General features: G+C 38.6%; 1 protein-coding gene and 1 pseudogene across 2 annotated transcripts; both read left to right on the forward strand.

The window, feature by feature from the left end:
• Positions 1 to 1,506: 1,506 nt before the first annotated feature.
• LOC110303312 (olfactory receptor 1078-like) lies at positions 1,507 to 5,244 on the forward strand. Its single transcript, XM_021174392.1, has 2 exons — positions 1,507 to 1,737; positions 4,302 to 5,244. Exon 2 carries the CDS (start codon positions 4,315 to 4,317, stop codon positions 5,242 to 5,244), a length of 930 nt encoding a protein of 309 aa, XP_021030051.1. The 5' UTR covers positions 1,507 to 1,737; positions 4,302 to 4,314.
• A 12,796-nt stretch (positions 5,245 to 18,040) lies between these two features.
• LOC110304012 lies at positions 18,041 to 19,588 on the forward strand (annotated as a pseudogene). The gene has a single exon (XR_002378994.1). The product of XR_002378994.1 is annotated as a sugar phosphate exchanger 3 pseudogene (transcript).
• The last annotated feature ends 5,435 nt before the right edge of the window (positions 19,589 to 25,023 follow it).

The raw sequence follows: 25,023 nt of genomic DNA on the forward strand, positions 1-25,023 counted from the left end.
GGAGGAGTTAGGGGAAGGACTGAAGGAGCTGAAGGGATTTATAACCCCATAGAAAGAACAACAATATCAACCAACTAGACCACCCAGAGCTATCAAGGAGTAAACCACCAACCAAAGAGTACACATGGAGGGACCCATGGCTTCACCTGTTTATGTAGCAGAGGATGGCCTAACTTGGATTCAGTGGTAGGGGAGGCCCTTGGTCCTGGGAAAGGTTGATGCCCCAGTGTAGGGGAATTCTAGGGCAGTGAGGTGAGAGTGAGTGGGTGGGTGGGGGAGCACTTTCATAGAAGCATGGAGAGGGGGGATGAGATAAGGATTTTTGGAGGTGAAACTGGAAATGAGGATAACATTTGAAGTGTAAATAAATGTAATAATCAATAGAAAAATAAGAATAAAAATTTAAGAGTGTATACCACCTGTGGAGTGCTTTTAGTGTTGCTCATATGGCTGACCAATTAGGATGGGAAAACCTATTGTTTGACTTGTCCTTGGAGAAGAACGGGAAAGGAAGAAGATTCTCTCTCTCTCTCTCTCTCTCTCTCTCTCTCTCTATATATATATATATATATATATATATATATATATATATATGTATGTATGTATTCATGAGTAGTTGGCTAGTTTAGAGTACCAGATGTGAATTCTTCCCTATAGAGTGAGATTTAAACCCAATAACTATTGGTTACCTCCAGTATATAAGAGCCATTGTTACATCATTTGGGATATATTGTCATTCTGGTCATTGTTGTGGTTCATAGACTTTACAATTGGGTAGTACTATTGATTCATATTCTTCCCATACCTTCTATACAGCTAAAAAACACTCCTGCACCTAAGGCTCAGAGAACATTGTGGAAATGTGGCAAAAAGATTGTAAGAGCCACATTATCAAGGACATTGCTTTGAGATCATGTCACCTAGTAATGCCAGAAGCTACACCATAAAATATCACTAAAATGGCTTCTCAAATGTGAACTGAACATGGTCATAACATGGAACATAAATCACTATACCAGACTGGGTGAAGGAAAACCTAAGATGTTCCCATTCTACTATAGGCAGAACTATAGGCAACTGTGGAAAACTGGGAATAGAGAGAGTGGACTTCCCCATGGAAAAGCATAATAATTAAAACCTGGTGTCAAATATTCAGCCCTGAAAAATACATACATACAGGTAGCATTAAGTAGTCTGAACAGGTTATAGTTAGGAATATATGTATATATATATATATATATATATATATATGTGTGTGTGTGTGTGTGTGTGTGTGTGTGTGTGTGTATAAATGTAATAACAGCCTCTTTAAAAAGAGACCATGAATTGGAGTGTGAGCAGTGAGGTCAGGTCTCTGGACAGTATGTAAGTCTATGGAAAAGGAAGAAGGAAAAAAACTCAGATTTACTGGATTGTAACCTGGACCCCAAGGGAAAGTGAATCAGGAGAATCCAGGCCAGTGTCCCACAGGGAAATTGTGAAGTTAGAGAGTGATGAAAGCAGAGAAGATTGTGTCTAATGAGTAGATATAGAGAGCTGAAGCTGCCTCCTATGATGACTCTCGGACTGAACAGCACTAGGCTAGATAAGATGTGGGCTATCTTTTGGTGCCTTAAGTTTCAATAGAATTATTCCTTCCTGCTTTCTTGTGTGAGGCAGAGCTTCAGTCTCCACCCTCACCCATCAAAGAAAGACCTGGATCTTCACAGATATCTTCTTCCATAGCCTTGTGTCCAGGTGTGTTGGAGAGCTCAGTAGATACTGCATGGAGGGGACGAGAATGAATTGTGAGAACACTTATTAGCTGAGAGCTGGGTCCCTAGCCCAGACTGGGATTGCTGGGCTTGCCTGCTTTGCGGTTCATCATTTATTTAAAATATGTTATTTATTTGTTACTATTTATCTGCTAATTATTTGTATGGGTTCATAATATTAACCTGAGAAATGAATGTTGAGTTGATTAACACCAGGTTCTTGGCTGACAATGAATTGGTAGAAGGCTTAAAATGCTTCTAGTAAAATAATTTAATCCTGAGAATTTTTGAAATTACAAGAAGTTCCTAAACAGGGTATAAGTTATGGAGTGGATTTTTTTTTTAGATGAGACACACTCAATTATGTTTATACTGAGAAGAATGCAGAGAAGGGAGTTCTTGAAAAATACCTAGAAATACCAAGCAATAGAAAAGTTCTACGTGAACCTTTCAGTGTGTATTACCCTTTCCTCTGAGTATCCACATTGAAACTGTTATACGTGAGTGAGCATATGCCTATCAGCCTTAGTCCATAATTATTTCTTTTTTTTGTGTGTCTGTTTTCTTTTTTCTTGGTTATTTTATTTATTTACATTTCAAATGTTATCCTCATTTCCAGTTTCCCCTCCATAACTGCCTTCTGCCCTCCTTCTCCTCAGAATTATTTCAATATTGCAAGACTGTGTGAATTTATGTTTATTAGTCATTTTCTTTCTGTGGTCCGGGGCTCTGATAAAGTCTTTCTCCTGTACACTGAGGCTGAACACTTTTAATTCTAGTTCCCAATGCTTTCTATCAAGGAAGTATTACTGTGTTTTGCCTGCATAAACTACCCTTTTGTTATGTAGCACTTTAACATATGTATTTTACCCTATGTCCATTTTATCCCTATTATTACTTTTTTCATATACGTGTATGTATGTTCACATAAATCAGCCAAGGAAGTCAGTAAAATTTAATGCTGTGCTCATTTGTTTGTGAAAAGCTTTAAAAAGCAAAAACTCTAGAGTACTACAGTAGGGAAAAATGGCATGTCCATTAACTAATTAGTGTGAATAGATCACTAGCAACAAAGGCTCAGGTGCTATGGTGGAGGTTGTGGGAGTTTATATATGCATAGTTCTCAGAACTGGGATTTCCTGGACTCATATTTTCCAATATGATTCTTATAACACAAAGTGAAAACTAATTTAATTTAATCTATGATCTATGATTAAATTAAATTGAATTTAATTGAAGTCAAGGTATCCACTTTGTTCAGTGAATGTCTTTATACCAAAATTAATAACAAGTAATAAGCATATATTGTGAATGAGGTTTACCCTCACATTTCTATCCCAGCTGGGAAATCTCCACATTTCTCGACCTCCTGTGGTGTGAGTTGTCATTACTTCCCTTTCTCATTGACATTGGTTCCTATATGGTGATGAATATCTGGGAAAAAAAATTACCTACTTTGGGGGGCTTTTTTTTTCTGGTTACTATTTCTGACAGGTAAAAATTTCTGAGAAAAGTTCCTGACTCTTTATATCTCCTCCTCTTCATACCCCTTCTACTCTTCCTCCTCCTGTTCATCTCCCCCAACATAATCCTATCATCCTTCTCCTTCTTCTTTAATCATAATTATCATCATCATCGTCATCGTCGTTGTCGTCACTTCCTTCTCTTCCTCCTTGCAATTGCTATTTGCATATTGTATAACATGATTGGTTTTATTAGGATTTATTCGTATATCATATAATTTTTTGAGATATTTTAACCAATTTTTCATTTTGTATTTGGAGAGATGGAGATATGGCTGAGCTAATAAAGACTAGAATCACAACCAGAAATATTAGTAGTGTTCCCAGAACAGAAGACAACTTGGGAGGGGTGCTTTTCTCCTTCTATCATGCTGGTTGAGTCTTAGCTTATCAGGCTTGGTGGTCTCTGCTTAGATCATCTTCTCTGCCAGCAATGTCTGGTCATCTGTAGAAACTAGTATTTCTGGGTGATGATGATATGGATTATTGAGACTGTGCTACAGTCTTTATACTCCAATGCCTCACATATACTTCTGTGTGCTTACTCCATTATACACACTTTTATTCATAAAATCTCCACCATTTTTTGGTGTCATATTATTACTTATTTTAAAAGAATTTTACTGATGTATAATTGCTTTTTATACAGACCAGAAATATTTAATGCCTATAATATAGTTAATTTGTTTATACAAAATATTTTATACAGAAAAATATTAAACTGATAATTTCTTTATCTGGATGTTTTTGTTTGTCATTGATGTGTGGAGACTTTTGTTTCTCAGCAGTCAATACATATTTCTCAACCTTAAGAAATAATTTCTAATTAAATCTGTTGCATATATAACCTCTTGAGGGAAAAAAATCTCAGTGTAAGACAGGGAATCCTAATCAGTAATAGCACTAGAGATGCCCATGAATAAAATTAGGAAATTTGTTTGCTGTAGAATTCAAATTATATTGTTTATTCCTTTTAACAATGCCAATTTTCATGAATATTTCTGATGTTATTTTTTTGTCATAGTGATATACAGCACATGGAGCCAAGAAACAATACTCATATTTTAGAATTTTTTCTATTGGGATTTTCACAGGACCCAAACTTGCAGCCTGTTATATGTGGCCTTTTCCTCTCCATGTACTTGGTCACTGTAGTTGGAAACTTGCTCATTATTCTCACCATCATCTCAGATGCCAACTTGCATACACCCATGTACTTTTTTCTCTCTAACCTGTCATTTGTGGATATATGCTTTGTTTCCACCACTGTCCCAAAAATGCTTGTGAATATTCAAACAAAGAGAAAATCCATTAGCTATGCAGATTGCATCACCCAGATGTACTTTTTTCTGATTTTTGTGGAATTGGACAACTTCCTCCTGGCTGTAATGGCCTATGACCGTTATGTGGCCATCTGCCATCCACTGCATTATACTGGTATCATGAATCGCAGACTCTGTGGATTTTTGGTTCTTGTATGCTGGATTGTGAGTGTTCTGCATGCCTTGTTACAAAGCATGATGGTGCTGCGGCTGTCCTTCTGCACAAACTTGGAAATCCCACACTTCTTCTGTGAATTGAATCAGGTGGCACAGCTAACCTGTTCTGACACCTTTCTCAATGATGTGGTCATGTATTTTGCACTTGTTTTATTAGCCATTGTTCCTCTGTTTGGCATCCTTTACTCTTACTCCAAGATAGTATCCTCCATACGAGCAATGTCCACAGTTCAGGGGAAGTATAAAGCATTTTCCACCTGTGCATCTCATCTCTCCGTTGTCTCCTTATTTTACTTCACTGGTCTAGGAGTATACCTCAGTTCTGCAGTAAGTCACAGCTCACAAGCAAGTGCAACAGCCTCTGTGATGTACACAGTGGTGACTCCCATGCTAAACCCTTTCATCTACAGCCTGAGGAATAAAGATGTAAAAGGAGCCCTGAAGAGGCTCTTAGGGGTAAAACTATGAGTGATTTCTTTTCCCTGGGGTTGAAGAATTTACTTTTATTGCAGTCATCAAAGCTTCAAAGATGCTTGGATTCTATTATTAGACAGTAGAAGCTGAAAGTGTTTTATTTATTTTCTTGAGTATGCATTACTTTAGTCCAACCTTCGTACTTTATGCAAACCTTGATTGAGTGTTCTACTTTGTCAGCATTTGTTCCACTCGTTGTCACAACTTCCCAGTTATTCCAAACACCAGACCAGAACTATTTGAAAATGCATGTACCTCATCTGAAACTTGCCTTTTAAGATATAAGCTAAATTATCTTAAAAGTACATTTTTCTAGCATGATGTATATTAAGTTCAGAAATATTTGTTTTACAGAAAGATAGTCATGAGTTTTACTGTATATTAACAATAAAAGGTGCATTTAGTATTTAATACAATTCATAAGCCTTTTGTAGAGGAAGTTCTGAGAGCATAACTTTCTTCTGCATGCAAATTTTGTACATAACTACATCGATTGTTTTTTATAATATGGGCTTTAATATATCAGTATGTTTTATAATGGAAGATTGCAGCCTTTAACAGTTCATCATTTATATTGATATTTGCATCTATTTGTGGGCTATAATGTCATGTTTTAACTCATGTATACAATGAGTAGTGGTCAAGTCAAGGTAGCTGGCATATCTATCACATTAAATATTAATCAAATTTTGAGAGTGAGTATATTCAAATGTCCTTTGTTCTCAGAAGTTTAACACATACCATGCATCATTGTTAATCATATTCACCTTACTGTGCACTGAGTGCCAGATTTTTTTCTACCTAACAGTAATCTCCTCTTAAGGATCATTTTTTTTTTCAGCTTGTTGCCCAAGTCCAAAAGCAAAAGAGGCGATGAATCTATCCATTCTACCATTAATTTCATGGCAGACTTTCTTTAAAAAAAAAAAAAAAAAAAAAAAAGAAACCTTTAAAATCCACATATCTTTGCCTGAGAAAGTTTCCTGTGACCAAACATACCTGGTTATACAATGTACAAATACAAGTCAAATACTGAGTTAAAATGAATCATAAAGAAATATGTTTTAAAACAATTCTCTGAGAAAGATATAACTTCACCAGTTGTTGAAGATGTAAACACATGCCATGTAAATGCAATGTATGTGCTTGTTGGTCTGACATCCAATGGAAAGACATGGCAATTTGGTATTTATACTGTGAAAAGTGGAGTTAGGAGTGTATGAAGTCTGTATTTTTATAAGTAAAACCATGTCTTTCTTTAAAATTAGAAATATTATTTGTAAAGTAAAATCACTGCAGTACATAACATACATTGGTCTATCATCTGGGAAAATGGTTTCAAAAAATACTTTTGGAGAGTATGTGGTATAATACCATGCATAACACAAAATAGCTGCATGCAATGTCAGGACCAAGGGTCCAGTAAAGTTACAAATTGTATTATTGTATCATTTACTGCTATAAGCATTTCAGATTCATTCAACGTTTGATTTTTAATTATTTTGTAGTAATTGCATATTCAGAAAGGCTTTATTATTGCAAATTTTTTCAAGCCAAGCAGGATTTTTCTTAATTCATAGAACATATTTTGATCATAAGCTTTCTCCTCTCCCAGTTCCTCCCAATCCGTTTACTCTTCTTCTTGATTTTCCAGCTCCCAGCAGCTATCAATTGCAAATAACTTAGCTGGGAAAAGAACTTTGTGTTTATTTTCCCTTGTCTGTGCTGGAATTTTGTATGACATGAGCTTATTTAGATCTTATTCATGTTGCATAATCTCTGTAAATTTGTATGGGCACCAGACCTGTTGTGTCTGGAAAATACTATTTCCATAAAGTTGTCTACCACTTCTGACTCTTTCAATCATTCTGCTTCCTCTTCAGCATAGATACTTAGCCTTGAGAATGAGGTTATAATAAACACATACTTTTTTGGACTAAATGCATGAATGTCTCTCACTCTCCAATCATTATTCAGTTGTGAGTATTTGCGTTTGCTAAATTACTCTGATAAAGGGTGAGAAATGGACTCATATGTGGGTATAAACATTTTATATATATTTCATTAAGAGTTGTTTTATTGAATAGTTCCTTTAATAGAATAATAGTAGTAGATTTTCCCTTAGTATTTATGGTATCAAATATGGAAAAAAGCAAGCTGGTGCTCAAGGAGAAACTTCATCCCTATTAACAATCATTTACAAGTACTGGAAAGTACTATACACAGTAATGAAAGAGAGAAAGAAATCAGTTTTATCTAGCTATGAACCCTACAAGCTAAAACTTGGGCCTGCAAGATATATACACACTGGTGCAACAGTGGAACGGTGCTATAAGAGTAATCATAAAAAGCCAGGAGCATACAGCCGCAGAAGCAGTGGAGTAGTTGGGACAGGTTCCTTCCTGCCTCCATCTTCACCCAGGAGCTGGGGTGTTCCACAGCCCTCTGTGCACTGGCCCTGCCAGGGGAGAGCTGGTCTCCCAGGAGTGCTGACATAGGCTTACAGGCCCACAGGAGGAACAAGCTCAAGCCAGAGACAGAAAGACCAACTAACACTAGAGATAACCAGATGGTAAAAGGCAAGCACCAAAACTTTACGATCAGAATCCAAGGCTACATGGTATCATCAGAACACAGTTCTCCCAGAACAGCAAGTCCTGATATCCCAACATACTGGAAAAGCAAGATGTGGATTTAAAATCACATCTCATGATGCTGATAAATGTTGTGGATAGTCCTAGGGCTAATGATATTTGATGTTAAATCTGGGCTGCGAACAAATTAACACTCTGGTGATTTCCTGTAAACCTGCTTCCCACCTTATTTTGTAAAATAAAAGAGAGCTGATGATTGGGCAGACAAAGGGAAGGCAGAATGGAAGGTGGGGAGAGAGAAAAGAAGGAGAAAATAAAAGAGGGAGAGGACACAGAGGAGAAGGAAGAAGAAAAGTGGAGCAGAAGCACATGGCCTGGAGAAACCACAAGTTCTAAGGGATCTCATAGATGTGGAAGATGGTAGTGTAGTGGTAGATCTGCCCAATCTAGGCGTACTACATGCAATCATATTAACTGAGTTGTGTGTTCATTGCCAGAGCTTATTTGGGTTGTAGACTTACTGCAACAGATAGAGGACTTTAAGAAGGACATAAATAACTCCCTTAAAGAAATACAGAAGAACACAGGTAAACAGGTAGAAGCTATTAAAGAGGAAACACAAAAATTCCTTAAAGAATTACAGAAAAACACAAGCAAACAGGTGAAAGAACTGAACAAAACCATCCAGGATCTAAAAATAGAAATAGAAACAATAAAGAAGTCACAAAGGGAAAGAACTCTGGAGATAGAAAACCTAGGAAAGAGGTCAGGAGTCTTAGATGCATGCATCACCAACAGAATACAAGAGATAGAACAGAGAATCTCAGGTGCAAAAGACACCATAGAAAACATTGACACAACAGTCAAAGAAAATGCAAAATGCAAAACCCTCCTAAGCTAAAACATCCAGGAAATCCAGGACACAATGAGAAGACCAAACCTAAGCATAAGAGGTATAGAAGAGAGGAAGACCACAGTGTGGATACTTAGGTCCTTCTTAGAAGCAGGATCAAAATACCCATGGGAGGAAATACAGAGATAAAGTTTGGAGCAGAAACTGAAGGAAAGGCCATTCAGTGACTTTCCCACCTGGGGATCTATCCCATATACAGTTGCCAAAGCCAGACACTATTGTGGATGCCAATAAGTGCTTGCTGACAGCACTCTTATATAGCTGTCTCCTGAGAGGCTCTAGCAGTACCTGAGAAATACAGAGGGAGGTGGATGCTCACAGCCAACCATTGGACTGAGTACATGGTCCCCAATGGAGGAGATAGAGAGAGTTACAAAGGAGCTGAAGAGGTTTGCAGCCCCGTAGGAGGAACAACAATAAGAATCAACCACTACCCCCCAGAGCTCCCAGGGACTAAACCACCAAGCAAAGAGTACACAAGGAGGGACCCATGGCTCCAGCCACATATGTAGCAGAGGATGGTCTTGTTGATCATCAATGAGAATAGAGGCCCTTGGTCTTGTAAGGTTCGATGCCCTTGTGTAGGGGAATTCCAGGACAGGGGAGCAGGAGTGGGTAGGTTAGTAAGCAGGGATATGGGGATGGAATGTGGAGGCTTTGGAGGAGAAATGGGATAAAATTTGAAACATAAATAAAGAAAATATCTAACAGGAGAGAGGGGGGGGGAAGAGTAACCATAACATTAAAAAAATGGATTTAAAGCCAACTCTATGAGATAAAATCTATACATGGCAGTGTTACCATGCCAAGAATCCCAGTCTAGACACACATGGGCACTAGGGGGGAAAGTTAGGTAGTGATAGGACTAAAATACCAGGTAAATATATTAAATATTCTAAATGGCTACAGACTGAGAAAATATTTTTTTTTACAGCATTAAAAGAGCAACACTATGGACCTTGTTTTGGTCAAACTTTTCTTACATTAACTATTACCTATATAAATATCTCAAGGATGATACTGTACTATAATTTCATTAGATGTAAGCAACGGGATTGAGATGGTTCAGTGGTTAAATCCAGATTATTTAACATTAAATTAAGAAGCTAAAGGTGCACAAATTTCTTTTCTTTGAGATTTGAATTTTTTATCTAGAAAATGTGTTGTATGTACACAGGGAGGTTCATTCGGTAACAAACTAAATAGAGTTTAAATAATCACCATATGGTTAAGTACAAAGTTTGAAATTTATAGAGGTGATTACATGTTTCCTATGATATATGGAATTCATAGAAATAAGTATATGAAAATAAAAACGTATAAGTGCTTTATGTTTCTGTTGCTATTATGATAAACTATCATAAGAAGAAACTTATAGAAGAAGAGAATTTATCTTCAATCATGTTTCCAGAGGAAGAACACATAACAACACAGAAAATGTGGAAACAAGATACCTGAATAGGAATCTAAAAGATCCTATCTTAAACACATACAGGAAGCAGAGAGATAAAGGGAAGTAGGCTAAATCTTTAAGTCTTCTAAGCCCATTCCAAATGATGTACTACCTACAACAAGGATCAATATCCTAACACACACACACACACACACACACACACACACACAAAGAGAGAGAGAGCTTTTATAAATTATTTTATTAATTTACATTTCATATGTTGCAACCGCTTCCCCCTCCCCCTTTGACTCTGAGATGGTATGCTCCCATCCCCCCACTCCCACTTCATCCCTCTAGCATTCCTGTCTCTGAAGCATCAAGACTCCACAAGACCAAGTGCCTCCCCTCCCAATGATGCCAGATAAGGCAGTCCTCTGCTACATATGTAGCAGGACACACAATCCAGCCCGTGTATACTCTTTGGTTGGTGTTTTGGTCCATGGGAGCTCTGAGGGTCCCGGTGAATTGATATTGTTTTTCTTCCTATGGGATTGTAATACTCTTTAGCTTCTTCAGTCCTTACCCTAACTCTTCCATTGGGGACCATGGGCTCAGTCCATTGGTAGGTTGTGAGTAGCTGCATCTATCTTAGTCAGGTGATAGCAGATCATCTCCATACCAGAGGGGCTCTTATCTGCAAGTATATCTTGGCATTAGCAATAGTGTCCGGGTTTGGTGTAGATGGCCTTTCCTTCAATCTCTGCTCCATTTTCTGTCCCTACATTTTCTTTAGACAGGAATAATTCTGGATTAAAAAGTTTAAGGTGGGTGGGTGGCCCAATTCCTCAGCTGGGTGCCATGTCTATCTACAGAATGTGACCTCTTCAGGTTCTATCTCCCCGCTGTTGGGAATTTCAGCTAATGTCATCCTCATTGGGTCTTAGGAGTTTTTTGAATCCCTGGCTTATGGCACTTTCTAATGGTTCCCCTATTTCCTACCCCTCACTGCTACATATTTCTATTCATTCTCTTGGCTCTCTGGACTTTTCTCCTGTCTCCTCCCTTACCTGATCTCATCTCCCCTTTTGCCTTCCCCCCTCCCCCTGCCCTCTCCCACTGAGAGCTGTCCCTCCCTTTGTCCCTAGTGATTATTTTGTTCCCCTTCTAAGAGGGATTGAAGCATCCACACTTGGGCTTTCCTTCTTGTTAAGGTTCATATGGTCTTTGAATTGTATTATGGGTATTCTGAGCTTTGGAGCTAATATCTACTAATCAGTGAGTACATACCACACATGTCCTGTTGTATCTGGGTTACCACAGTCAGTATATTTTCTAGATCCATTCATTTGCCTGCAAGATTCCTTGAAGTCCTTGTTTTTAATAGATGTGTCATATTCAATTGTGTAAGTGTACCACATTTCCTGTATCTATTCTTCTATTGAGGGACATTTGAGTTGTTTCTAGCTTCTGGTTTTCATAATTAGGGCTGCTATGAACATAGTGAAACATGCATTATTGTGATATGGTGGAACATCTTTTGGGTATATGCCCAGAAGTAGAACTAGTTCCAATTTTCTGAGGAAGTGCCAGATTGATTCCCAAAGTGGTTGTAACAGCTTGCAGTCTCATCAGCAACAAAGGAGTATTTCTTTTCTTCCACATACTCCTCAACATCTGCTGTTACCTGAGTTTTTGATCTTCACCATTCTGATTGTTTTAAAGTGGAATCTCAGGGTTGTTTTGATTTGCATTTCTCTGATGACTAAGGATGTTGGACATTTCTTTAAGTGCTTCTCAACCATTTGAGATTCCTCAGTTGAGAATTCTCTGTTTAACACTGTACTCCATTTTTAATAGGGTTATTTTGTTCTCTGGAGTCTAACTTCTTGAGTTTTTTGTATATTAGCCCTCTCTGAGATGTAGGGTTGGTAAAGACCTTTTCCCAATCTGCAGGCTTCCATTTTGTCCTATTGACAGTGTCCTTTATCTTACAGAAGCTTTTTAGTTTCATGAGGTTCCATTTGTCAATTGTTTATCTTAGAGCCTGAGTCATTAGTGTTCTATTCAGGAAATTTAACTGTAAGCCAATGTGTTGAGGCTATCTTCCACTTTCTCTTCTATTAGATTCTGTGTATTTAGTTTTATGTGGAATTCCTTGATCCACTTGGACTTAAGCTTTATCCAAGGAGAGAAAATGAATCAATTTGTATTCTTCTATATATAGACTGCCAGTTAGATCAACACCATTTGTTGAAAATACTGTCTTTTTTTCCCACTCTATGGTTTTGGCTTCTTTGTCAATGAGCAAGGGACCAGAGGTGTGTAGATTTATTTCTGCATCTTCAGTTCTGTTCCACTGATCTACCTGTCTGTCTCTGTATGAATACCATGTGGGTTTTTAAAAAAAATATGTATCAATATTGCTATATAGTACAACTTGAAATCAAGACAGTGATTCTCCTAGAAGTTCTTTTACTGTTGAGAATTTGTTTTAGCTAACCTGTTCTTTTTATGTTCCATAGGAAGTTGAGAATTGCTTTCTGTCTCTGTGAAGAATTGAGTTTGAATTTTGATGGGACACATCAGAAACATCAACTCATGAATGCAGAGATGTTTCAATATATGAAAATCTGTCATTGTAATCTACCATATAAACAAACTGAAAGAAAAAAATCATGTGATCAACTCCTTATTGATGTAAAACCTTCTGACAAAATCCAAAACAATTTCATGTTACAAGAATTATAGAGATGAGGAGTGCAAGGCATATATCTAATCATAATCAAAATGGTATACAGAAAATCACTAGCCAACATCAAATTAATTGGAGAGAAACTTGAAACAATCTCACTAAAATCAAGCCAAGGCTGCCAACTCTCTCCCAATCTATACAAATGAGTCAGGGAAGTCGTATATAGGGCATGTAGTTTTAATTGCAGTATTGAGGACGCAAAGGCAGGCAGATCTCTGTTAAAGCTACGCCACTCTGGTCTGCATAGCAAATTACAGGTCAGGCAGAGATACACAATGGGACCTTGTCTTAGAAAATAAATGTTTCAGACTGGTTTATGTGTCTCTTCAGGAGACAGGGTAATCAGCTTACCTTAATCAGCTTGTCTTAGTGAACTGTCTCAAGGCATCCATAGGGCAGTAAAGATAGTGGTGCCAGAAGGGTATACTGATGGGCTATTAAAATGGACCAAAAGTCTGTTGCCCAATGCAGCCAGGAAAACAAAGGAAAATACATTTACTGATTAGATCGTCAAATTATCCCATATTGTGTGACTATATTTACAGAAAAATGAATATTAAAGTAGCATTCTTAATATAAATTTAGATAAGAATAATTGTAATTTTCATAGTGTTTACATTTCTCCAGTGTTACAGAAGAGGATTGTTATCCATTTGTCTCATTGTTACATAGTTCAGGTTGGTTTTGTGATCTTCCTACCTTGTTTTATTAAGTGTTTGGATTCCAGGTCTGTGTATCACCATATACTGTTCTTATATTAATGATAGCAAGTCACACAATCAGCACATCATTTTTGGTTTATTTACCACTTTGTGTTGTGATAATGATTCATAGTTTCAAAGTGATGGTCTGATTGATTGTAGAAAGTTTTTGGACTAGGAATGGAGAAATGGCAGTGTTTAAAGGAGGGAGCTGCTCTTTCAGAGGATCGGAATGTCATTCCTAATACCTATGTTGAGCTTGTTTGTGATCTCTGATAACTGTGGCAACAAGGGATTGGTGTTGCATTCCTGTGAATATAAGCACTTGTATGCACAGACACAATGATAAATGTGCATATAAATATTTGCATCTTAAAACAAAACATTCTTTAGGTTTACACACAGACACATGCATATGTGTATATATATGTATAGAAATATATATATATATATATATATATATAATTTATACAGTCCCTGTACTCTCTAGCTGGATAATGTATTGCTACCATTTCCACTAGTCAGAAATTTGTCAGGGCAGTAATCTAAGTGTGTTACAGTGGTTACCTTGTTAATGTGAACACACCCACAGGTACAAGACTCCTTGGGCAGTCAAGGTGATACTAAAATAACTGAAACATAAGAATGTGTGTGTTCAGGGGAGTGTTAAGTAACAATGATGCCATGATTGTTTAACATTATTGACTCATGACTTCACCTGACATGGGTAAAGGACCTTGCTGGTATCTTATGAAAAATTGTTTAGATAGAATTTTGTACTGCTTTCTTCATCCCTGGGGAAACTCATGAGTCTCATGAAATTGAGAGAGGAAACATGTATCATGAACTTTCTGTTTCTTGAATTTTCCAAGAAGTAGTGCTAGAGCTCCCCCTATTTGGATTCTGTGTCCACATACAAAGTTATGAGCATGTGGAACCTGTTCCAATTAGCCTAGCCATATGATTAGATTTCCTTTTCTTAACTCCCATATATTTCTACTCATCTGTTGCTGACATGTTTCCACCTACATCTTCTTTCCAAAGACTTCATGGAATCCTGAGGCAAGCAAACAATTATAGCAGTCATATACTACATTTTGATTGTTTCTGGGTGTCTGCATGCTTTATTCAAATGGCTCATGAAAGTTCTAGGGTCATTTCAAGTGTGAAGTCACTAGAGGAATATTATATAAAATATTTCAAGATGTAAGCATTGGTAATGACTCTCTAAACAGACTGTAATGCCCTGGAATAAATAGCAGTAATTGATAGATGGACTTGCAACAGATTAAAAGGCTTGTACACAGTAAAGCAAAAGAAAGAAACACCACAAAAATGCACTTTACAGAAAATCTTGGTCAGCTTCTTCTGTGATTGATAATACAAAACCATATTAAAAAATTTAAGACCAAAGCTCTGCCTGCATCCCTGGAGGCCTATTACCACCTGAAACATCCAGGTGAGATTTGCATGTCACAAAACTTGTCTGCTGGGTCACCCAGAAATCCCATGACTCATTAAGTTTTCCCCATACACTCTATGCTCTATCTTCCAGTCCACATCTCTACCTGCAATCCTGGATCTATATTCCATTTCCCAGACCAGAGTTCAGCCTATGTATGACCCAGGAGGCCTGGTGACATCCAGGACAATAAGCTCTGCTTGCATCCCTGGAGGCCAGCTGCCACACACAACAAACAGAAGCCTGAAGGGATCAAAAACTATCAGCTCTGTCTGCATCCCAGGAGGCCTCTTCCCATCTGTGACAAACAGCTCTATCTGCAATCATACATTCATGCAGCCATCAGGGATTACCAGCTCTATTTGTAGTCCCAGAGGCCAACTGCCATCAGGGACCACCAGGCCAGCATACACAGGGACAACCAGATGGCTAAAGGTCAGTGTAATAACACAATCAACAAAATCCAGGAAAATATGGCATCACTAGAACTGAGCTATCCTCTGAGAGCACTCCCTGGATTTCCTAACGTACATTTGGGACATGGGGAACTCACCTGCTGTCCTAGGTGGCAATATACCTCCAGGAAAACTGGCAGAACTTTGACCTTACATTTTTTGTAGATGTTTATTTATGTTATACATAAGTACACTGTAGCTGTCATCAGACACCAGAAGAGGGCATCAGATCTCATTATGGGTGATTGTGAGCCACCATGTGGCTTGAACTCAGGACCTTTGGAAGAGCAATCAGTGCTCTTATCCACTGAGCCATCTCACAAGCCCACATTTTTAAAATATAGTGTTGTATACATCTGGATATTAATCACAGGAGCAAGACTATGACCCTAAATTTAAATTTATGAAGATTATAGAGGCAATTAAAGAGCAAATGAGAGTATTGCTGCCAAAATACCAGGCCCAAGTGGGATCTGCCTAGAACCCACAGGACCCAGAAACCACAGACCAGCCAGGGACAGGATCCTTCAGTTCTCCATCTATACCCATGAGCTAACACTGTGCCACAACTATCCATACTCCAATCCTGACAGAGAAAGCAGGTCTTCCAGGAGTGCTAACACACTTAAGATCACAGGTCTCACAAGAGTGCTGACACACCTAGGATCACAGAGAAAGCTGGACTCCAAGGAGTGCTGAAACACCTAAGACCACAGGCTCACAGGAGGGGAAAGCTCCAAGTCAGAATTAGAAAAACCAGATAACACTAGAGATAACCAGATGGAGAGAGACAAACACAAGTACATAAGCAACAGAAACCAGGGCTACTTGGCATCATCAGAGCCCAGTTCTTCCATCAGAGAAAGCTCTGGATACTTCATACCTAAAAAGCAATTCTTATTTAAAATCACATTTCATAATGATGATAGAATACTTTAAGAAGGGCATAAAAATTCTTAAACAGCCACTCTGGAAATCAGTCAGGCAGTTCCTCAGAAAATTGGGCATAGGATTACCTGAGGGCCCAGCTATACCATGCCTGTGTATACACCCAAAAGATGTTCCAGCATATAACAAGGACACATGCTCCACTCTGTTCATAGCAGCCTTAATTATAATAGCCAGAAGCTGAAAAGAACCCAGATGTCCCTCAATAGAGGAAAGGATACAAAAAATGTGGCACGTTTACACAACGGATTACTACTCAGCTATTAAAAACAATGAATTCATAAAATTCTCAGGCAAATAGGTGAAACTAGAAAATATTATCTGAGTGAGGTAACCCAATAGCAAAAGAACACTCATGGTATGCACTCACTGATAAGTGGATATTAGCCCAAAAGCTCGGAATACCCAAGATACAATTCACAGACCGTATGAAGCTCAAGAAGAAGGAAGATCAAAGTGTGGGTGCATCAGTCCTTCTTAGAAAAGGGAACACAATACTCACAGGAGCAAATATGGACAAAATGTGGATCAAAGACTTAAGGAAAGGCCCCACCTGGGGATCTATCCCATATACAGTCACCAAACGCACACACTATTGTGGATGCCAAGAAGTGCTTGCTGACAGGAGCCTGATAAAGATGGTTCCTAAGAGTCTCTGCCAGTGCCTGACAAATACAAAGGCAGAATCTCATAGCCAACTATTGAACAGATGACGGGTCCTTAATGAGGTCCCCTAGGGAGGAGTTAGAGAAAGGATAGAAGGAGCTGAAGGGGTTTGCAATCCCATAGGAAGAAAAATAATGTCAACCAACCAGACCTCCCCCCACCAGAGCTCCATGGACTAAACCACCAACCAAGGCATATACATGAAGGGACCCATGGCTCCAGCCACATATGTAGCAAAGGATGGCCTTGTTGGGCATCAATGGGAGAAGAGGCCCTTGGTCCTGTGAAGGCTCGATGTCCCACTGTAGGGGAATTCAAGGGTGGGGAGGTGGGAGTGAGTGGGTGGGTGGGGGAACACCCTCATAGAATCAGGGTAAGGGGAAAGGAATAGGGGATTTCCAGGGAAGCAGGACAGAGGATAACATTTGGAATGTAAATGAAGAAAATATGCAATAAATAAAAGAAATATAGGAAATACAATAGGAAATAAATAATATTTATTATTAGGAAATAAATATAGGAAATAAAAGAAATACAGGTAAACAGGTAGAAGCTATTAAAGAGGAAACACAAAAATCCCTCAAAGAAATACAGGAAAACACAAACAAACTGGTGAAAGGATTGAACAAAACCATCCAGGATGTAAAAATGAAAATAGAAACAATAAAGAAATAATGAAGGGAGACAACTCTGGAAATGGAAAACCTAGGAAAGAGAGCAAGAAGTCACAGATGCAAGCATCACTAACAGAATACAAGAGATAAAGAGAAAATCTAAGATGTAGAAGATACTATAGAAGACATGGACACAACAGTGAAAGAAAATACAAAAAGCACATCCCGCTGGGTGAGGTGGCAGCGGGGACAGCGGGAGCAGAGTCTAGCGGATTGGGTTCTTCGGCGGGTCTCAGAATTCAGCTGTGAGGATACAGGGAAGGAAGCGGGCCAGGCCTGGGAGAAGAAAAGACTCATTGGGGAGATGGCATGTAATCTGGTTCCCAGAAAGCCTGGTGGGAGAGTGAACTGGATAGTGGTGCAGACCATGCAGGAGTGAAAGAAGAAACAATGTAACTCAGTCACTGGGAGGACTGAGGTCAAGGTGAAGAGGGAGGTGGGAAGAGCATGGCCTGGCCACGATTTTTGCAGAGAGGAGCTCTCCTCACCAGCTTCAGTCATCACCACGTTGCTGTGTTCCTGCTCACGTTCTTCAGCTATTCATTACTCCATGCATCAAGAAAAAAGTTTAGCAATGTGAAAGTCAGTATCTCTAAGCACTGGACCCCAAATGCTTTTAACACATCACTTGACCTGCCTGCAGAGATCTGGAGCAGCAACCACCTATTTCCCAGCACAGAGGAAGCCACTCTTTCTTGGAACACTAGATACTGTTTTTCTGTTCTCATATGCTGTGGAGTTCTCTAAACAGCATCATAGGGGATCGGCTGAATTTGCAATGGTTCTGTCTTTGGCATGTGCTCTTCTGTATTCGTGCCGAGGAGTTGTCTTTGGTCTCTGGAGTGCCTGTGCTTCGGTGGGCAATATTTTGGGAGCATTCCTGGCTTCATCGGTTCTCCAGTATGGTTATGAGTATGCCTTTCTGGTGACGGCATCTGTGCAGTTTGCTCGTGGGATCGTCATCTTCTTTGGACTTCCAGTGTCACCAGAAGAAATTGGTCTCCCAAGTATTGAGGCAGAGGAAAGCTCGGAAGAAGATTCACAGAGGCCACTCATCGATGGTGCTGAAAATGAAGATGACTATGAGCCTAACTATTCGATCCAGGAGGACAGGACTGTCGTCCAAGTGAAGGCCATAAGCTTTCATCAGGCTTGCTGCCTTCCTGGGGTCATCCCGTACTCACTGGCCTACACCTGCCTGAAGCTAGTGAACTACTCCTTCTTCTTCTGCCTGCCCTTTTATCTGAGTAACAACTTCGGGTGGAAGGAAGCGGAAGCTGACAAGCTGTCCATTTGGTACAACGTCGGAGGTATCATAGGTGGGACTCTGCAAGGCTTCATCTCTGACGTACTGCAGAAGAGAGCACCTGTGCTGACCCTCAGCCTCTTCCTGGCCGTTGGGACCCTTGTTGGGTATAGTTGCTCTCCAAACAGTAAGTCCATCAATGTGCTTCTGATGACCATTACAGGGTTTTTTATCGTTAGACCATCCAATATGGTTAGCTCTGCTATTTCTGCAGACTTGGGTTGCCAAGAACTGATCCAAGGGAGCAGCGAGGCTCTGGAGACTGTCACGGGGATCGTCAATGGAACAGGGAGTATTGGTGCTGCTGTGGGCCAGTATCTGGTGTCTTTGGTCCAGGACAACTTAGGATGGATGTGGGTTTTCTACTTTTTTATTCTCATGACAAGTTGTACAATTCTGTTTATCTCGCCATTAATAGTGAGGGAAGTATTCTCTCTTGTGCAAAGGAGACAAACTCACTCACTTAATGAATGATGGGTTTCCACAGGAGAGGACAGACTGGGAAGCTTATGAGGGCCCATAGGCCTTCAGTTCACTCGTGTGGAGTTCTCTAAACACTAATGGAGCTTTGGCTTGTCAGGCATCCTACAACACTGCCAGCTACCCCAGACACAGGCAAGGAAGGGGCAAATTATTTTTGTATACTACAGCAGTTCCTGGAGACTTTTATTACATTTGTGAATGTACTGAAAGGAAAATGAACCTGCCAGCATCTTTGTTGGGCTTGTCAGTTTATCCCTTTAACATTAAATACCAGTTTTGGTCCTGGACCCTTGTTCTTCAACCTATGGTGATCAGGAGCTAAGTGATCAGGAGGCAGAATCATGTTGTATTGATGAGAAGACTATGGTACGGAGCTCTGATACCACATTTGCAGATAGTGGATCACGATTAAGGCATCAGAGCAGAGCTGAGTCCAGATGATGCTACAGGCCTGCCGTGGACGAAACACACCTTTACCAAGGTGGAAAGACCACACTGTGCCATGGCTGGGTCACAAGACCCTCTGAGAAGCTGTTCTTGTAGCCTTATTGTTGGAAGATTGGTCTCTGTCGCAGCGCAGCCAGGTTCCTGGAGTTCCCTCAGCAGAAGACGGACCACACTTAGAGAAAAGACAAAGGCTCTTTGTCCTGGGGGTGTGAAGTGTATGTTTTGAATCATGTTAGTGGATTGTTAGGGCCTGAGGCCTGCCCTTTAGAAGATTGTAGTGTGAATGTCTTCAAGACTATGAATTCTACAAGAATCAATACTTTAAGGTCATTCTGTACATACATTTTAAATTATGTAAACTAGGAGGAAAATGTACAATTTTGAGGAATACCTAATTCACCTTGGGTTAGGAAATATTCTTCCACCTCTTGCTTTATGCTTCAAAGTATGTATTGATGAACTTGCAGAAATACTACAGATTTCTGACCACTTTCCTGTTCAGTCACTGACATAAAGGGAAAACACAAAACATAGGAAGGTAGGAGAAACAAACCCCCGCTTTTGTAATAAACATCCAGCGGTTGTTTGGTTAAAAAAAAAAAAAAAAGAAAATACAAAAAGCAAAATTTCCTATCTCAAACATTCATGAAATCCAGGAAACAATGAAAGGACCGAACCTAAGTATAATAGGTATAGTAGAGAATGAAGAATGCCAACTCAAAGGACCAGCAAATATCTTCAACAAAATTATAAAAGCAAACTTTCCTAACCTAAAAAAGAAATGCCCATAAATATAAAAGATGCCTACAGAGCCCCAAATAGATTGTACCAGAAAAGAAATTCCTCTCAATACATAATAATCAAAACATCAAATGCACAAAACAAAGAATATTAAAAGCAATAAGGAAAAAAAGGTCAAGTAACATATAAAGGCATACTGATCAGAATTACACCAGACTTCTCAACAGAGAATCTCAAAGCCAAAAGATCTTGGACAAATGTCATAGAGACCCTAAGAGAACAAAAAATGCCAGCCCAGGTTCCTATACCCACCAAAACTCTAAATTACCATAGATGGTGAAACCAAGATATTCTGTGACAAAACCAAATTTAAAGGATATCTTTACACAAATGCAGTACTACAAAGGAAAATAAATGGAAAACTCCAAAACAAGGAGGGAAACTACTCCCAAGAAAAAGCAAGAAATTAATCTCCTTTCTACAGACCACAAATAAGATAGCCACATAAACTTAACTCCACTTCTAGCATCTAAAGTAATAGGAAACAACAATTACTGATCCTTAATATCTCTTAACATTAATAGACTCAATTACCCCAATAAAAACAAACCTCAGTGACAAAGACAGACACTCAGAGTAAAATGCTTGAAAAATTTTTTTACAAGCAAATGGTCACAAGAAATGAGCTCTAGTAGCCATTTTAATATTGAATAAAATTGACATTCAACCAAATGTTATCAAAAAAGTTGAGGAAGGACATTTCATAATTATCAAAAGAAAAATTTACCAAATTAACACTCAATTCTGAACATCTATGCCCCAAATGAAAGGGCAACAACATTTATAAAAGAAATATTACTAAAGCTAAAAGTACACATTGAACCTCACATAACAATCTTGCAAGACTCCACTCTCAACAATGGAGAGATCATGGAAACAGAAACTAAATAGAGACACAGTGAAACTAACAAGTCATGAACCATATGGATTTAACAGATATCTATAGAAAATTTCACTCTAAAGCAAAAGAATATACATTCTTCACAGCACCTAGTGGTACCTTCTCCAAAACTGACCATATAATCAGACACAAAACAATTCTCAACAGATACAATAAGATTGAAATAATCCCATTCATCCTATCAGATCACCACTGACTAAGGCTGGTCTTCAATAAAAACAAAACCAACAGAAATCCTACATACATATGGAAACAGAACAACTCTTTACTCAACAATAACTTGGAAAGAAAAAAAGAAATTAAAGAGTTTTTAGAATGTAATGAAAATGAAGTTACACCATACCAAAACTTGTGGGACACAAAGAAGAGGTGCTAAGGAGAAAACTCATAGCTCTGAGTGCCTCCAAAAAGAAATTGGGGAGAACATATACTAGCAGCTTAAGAGAGTATCTGAAAGCTCTAGAACCAAAGAAGTAAAATACACCCAAGAGGAGTAGATGGCAGGAAATAATCAAACTCAGGGGTGAAATCAACCAAGTAGAAACAAAGAGATCTATACAAAGAATCAAGAAAACCCAGAGCTGTTTTATTTATTTATTTATTTATTTATTTATTTATTTATTTATTTTTTGAGAAAATCAACCAGAGGAGTTAGGGGAAGGACTTAAGGAGCTGGATGGGTTTGCAACCCCATAGGAAGAAAAACAATATCAACCAACCAGACCCCCAAGAGCTCCCAGGCACCAAACCACCAACCACAGAGAATACATGGAGGAACCCATGGTTCCAGCTGCATATGTAGCAGACGATGGCCTTATCTGGCATTAATGGGAGGAATGGCCCTGGTTCCTAGGAAGTATCAATGCCTCAAGTGTAGGGAAATGCCAGGGCAGGGAGGAAGAGTGAGTGGGGGTGGGGGAACTCTCTCATGGAAGCAGGTGGTGGGCAATGGGATAGAGGGTTTCCAGAGGGGAAACAAGGAAAGGGGATAACAATTGAAATGTAAATAAATAAAATAACTCCTTCCATGGGTATTTTGTTAGCCATTCTAAGAAGGAACAGAACAACAATATGAACTAACCAGTACCCCCCCAGAGCTTGTGTCTCTAGTTGCATATGTAGCAGAGGATGGCCTAGATGGCCATCAGTGGGAGGAGAGGCCCTTGGTCTTGTGAAGATTATATGCCTCAGTACAGGGGAATGCCAGGGCCAGGAAGTGGGAGTGGGTGGGTTGGGGAGCAGGGTAGGGGAAGGGTATAGGGGACTTTTGAAGAGGAAACTAGGAAAGGGGATAGCGTTTGAAATGTAAATGAAGAAAATATCTAATAAAAATAAATAAATAAAATATCCAATAAAACAAAATAAATTTAAAAATCCAGCAAATATGGACTAGTGTAATATTTGATAAGCTGCTAGCTAATAAGCCTGACAACCTGAGTTCAGTCCTCAGGAGCTACTTTGTAAAGAGTAAGAACTGAGTCTTGAAAGTGACCTCTGAACTCCACGTGTATGTTATAATGAGGACATGTACATATACAAATATACAGAACTAAATAAATAATATGCCATCCTAAAAACCGATCTAAAAAATTGGGAAGAAGGAAAGTCTTAATGGAGTTCCAAAGTTCATCCAAATTTTACTTGAAACTTTGTACAAAACACACAACTTTGAGGTGCCTTTTCTATACCTTTAGAATTATGTTATTAATAGTACAATTTACTCAAGTCAACACACTAAAATTATTAAGATTCTTGGTGAGTGACTAATCTCAACATTATAACTATTAGATGCCTTATGAATAGTAGCATAAATTTCTTTTTTCTACCTGTCTAATTAGAAATATATTCTTCGTTGTTCTGGAAAAAGAAAATAAAGCCAATTAGAATAGGATCCATGGTCTCACATCAAGGGGAAAGAGTTCTTCTTGTGGTTGCACTTGAATATTGTGTTTCTGAAGTTACCAAGATGAGACAGTAGTTTGGTGACTTGAGGATATATCTAAGACATTTTTAATAGCTTTAGACTTTGTTTGAAACCTTAAATCAGGATGGAAGAGAAACTGGGGAGAGGTTAAAGCAAGAAAGTTTACAGGGAAGGAAAAGGAATGCATCACCTGGGCTCCTAACCTATTCTTTTGAGAGCAATCTTTAGGAACAATTATCTTTCTGTGTGGAACAAAGTCCCATAGGGAAATCATGTGCTTAAGACTTGCAATAACAGGAAGGAAATATTCTCAAGGTAGTAGTTGTTGTCACCTTTGAGTGTCTCCCCAGCGTAGTCCTTCTGATTTTCAAACTTGAGCTACACATTAATTTTTCTCATTTTGAAATCCTGATTCTGGTGGGGATTAATGCCTCTCTTAGTCCCTGTTCATGAGACAATCACAGCTTCATTCTCTAACAATAGCCATTCAGAAGGGAATTTGTGCTTAGAGACATAGACATACCTTTCAGAGATTCATCCAGGTGAGTCCAGGAGCTCTGCTGGTATTGCAGCAACAGTTCAGAAAATGTACCTGACAGCAAAGTTAGCTTAGACAAAACTGGGAGATGCAAGATTCAAGGGAGGCTTTCTGGGTTGGTTGTGGAATTCATTGATTCATGAAGCTGAAAAGAAAAGAATGCACTGAACTTAGTATTGGGGTGAGGACTAATCTTTAAGGGATAATTTTGGAAGGATGATCATAAAACTATGGTTTGTGAACCCATAAATTGTTCCATCTAAAAAAGAACTTATGTTCATATATCCTGGAAATTGTAGAATGTGTAAACAGAAAAGACTGATTTTAAAGTTACATATACCACAACAAGTGCATGCCTTCTCTTCTTAAGATGTACATAATGTCATGTTAATAAGAAAGATCCAGATGAACAATGTCTGTACTGTTGCAAGAGTTCATAAGGTTCATTACCTGCAGCTACCTTAATTCATGTAATATAATCACATTTAAAATGTGGAAAGTGACATATTAGAATGATTTGCCTGCAATTATTTCTTTACTGATGAACTAAAAAAAAAAACTTGTTATTTTCTTATTTGTTTACTTCCTTCATTGCAAATGTTGAATATTATTTTTATTTATTGAGTAGAAACAGTGTATGTTTATTTCATGTTTAAAAATAGAACTCTTTTCAGGTATAGATTGACTTTTCCCATAACCTTTTCTAGTTGATATTCCAGTGTGTGTGTGGTGTGTGTGTGGTGTGTGTGGTGTGTGTGGTGTCTGTTGTGTGTGTGGTGTGTGTGTGGTGTGTTGTGTGTGTGTGTTGTGTGTGT

The sequence above is a fragment of the Mus caroli genome, chromosome 10, assembly GCF_900094665.2.
Source record: "Mus caroli chromosome 10, CAROLI_EIJ_v1.1, whole genome shotgun sequence".
Taxonomy (NCBI): domain Eukaryota; kingdom Metazoa; phylum Chordata; class Mammalia; order Rodentia; family Muridae; genus Mus; species Mus caroli.

Coding starts and splice junctions, on each gene's coding strand:
- LOC110303312 (XM_021174392.1), top strand. CDS start 4,315: ATGGAGCCAAGAAACAATACTCATATTTTAGAATTTTTTCTATTGGGA.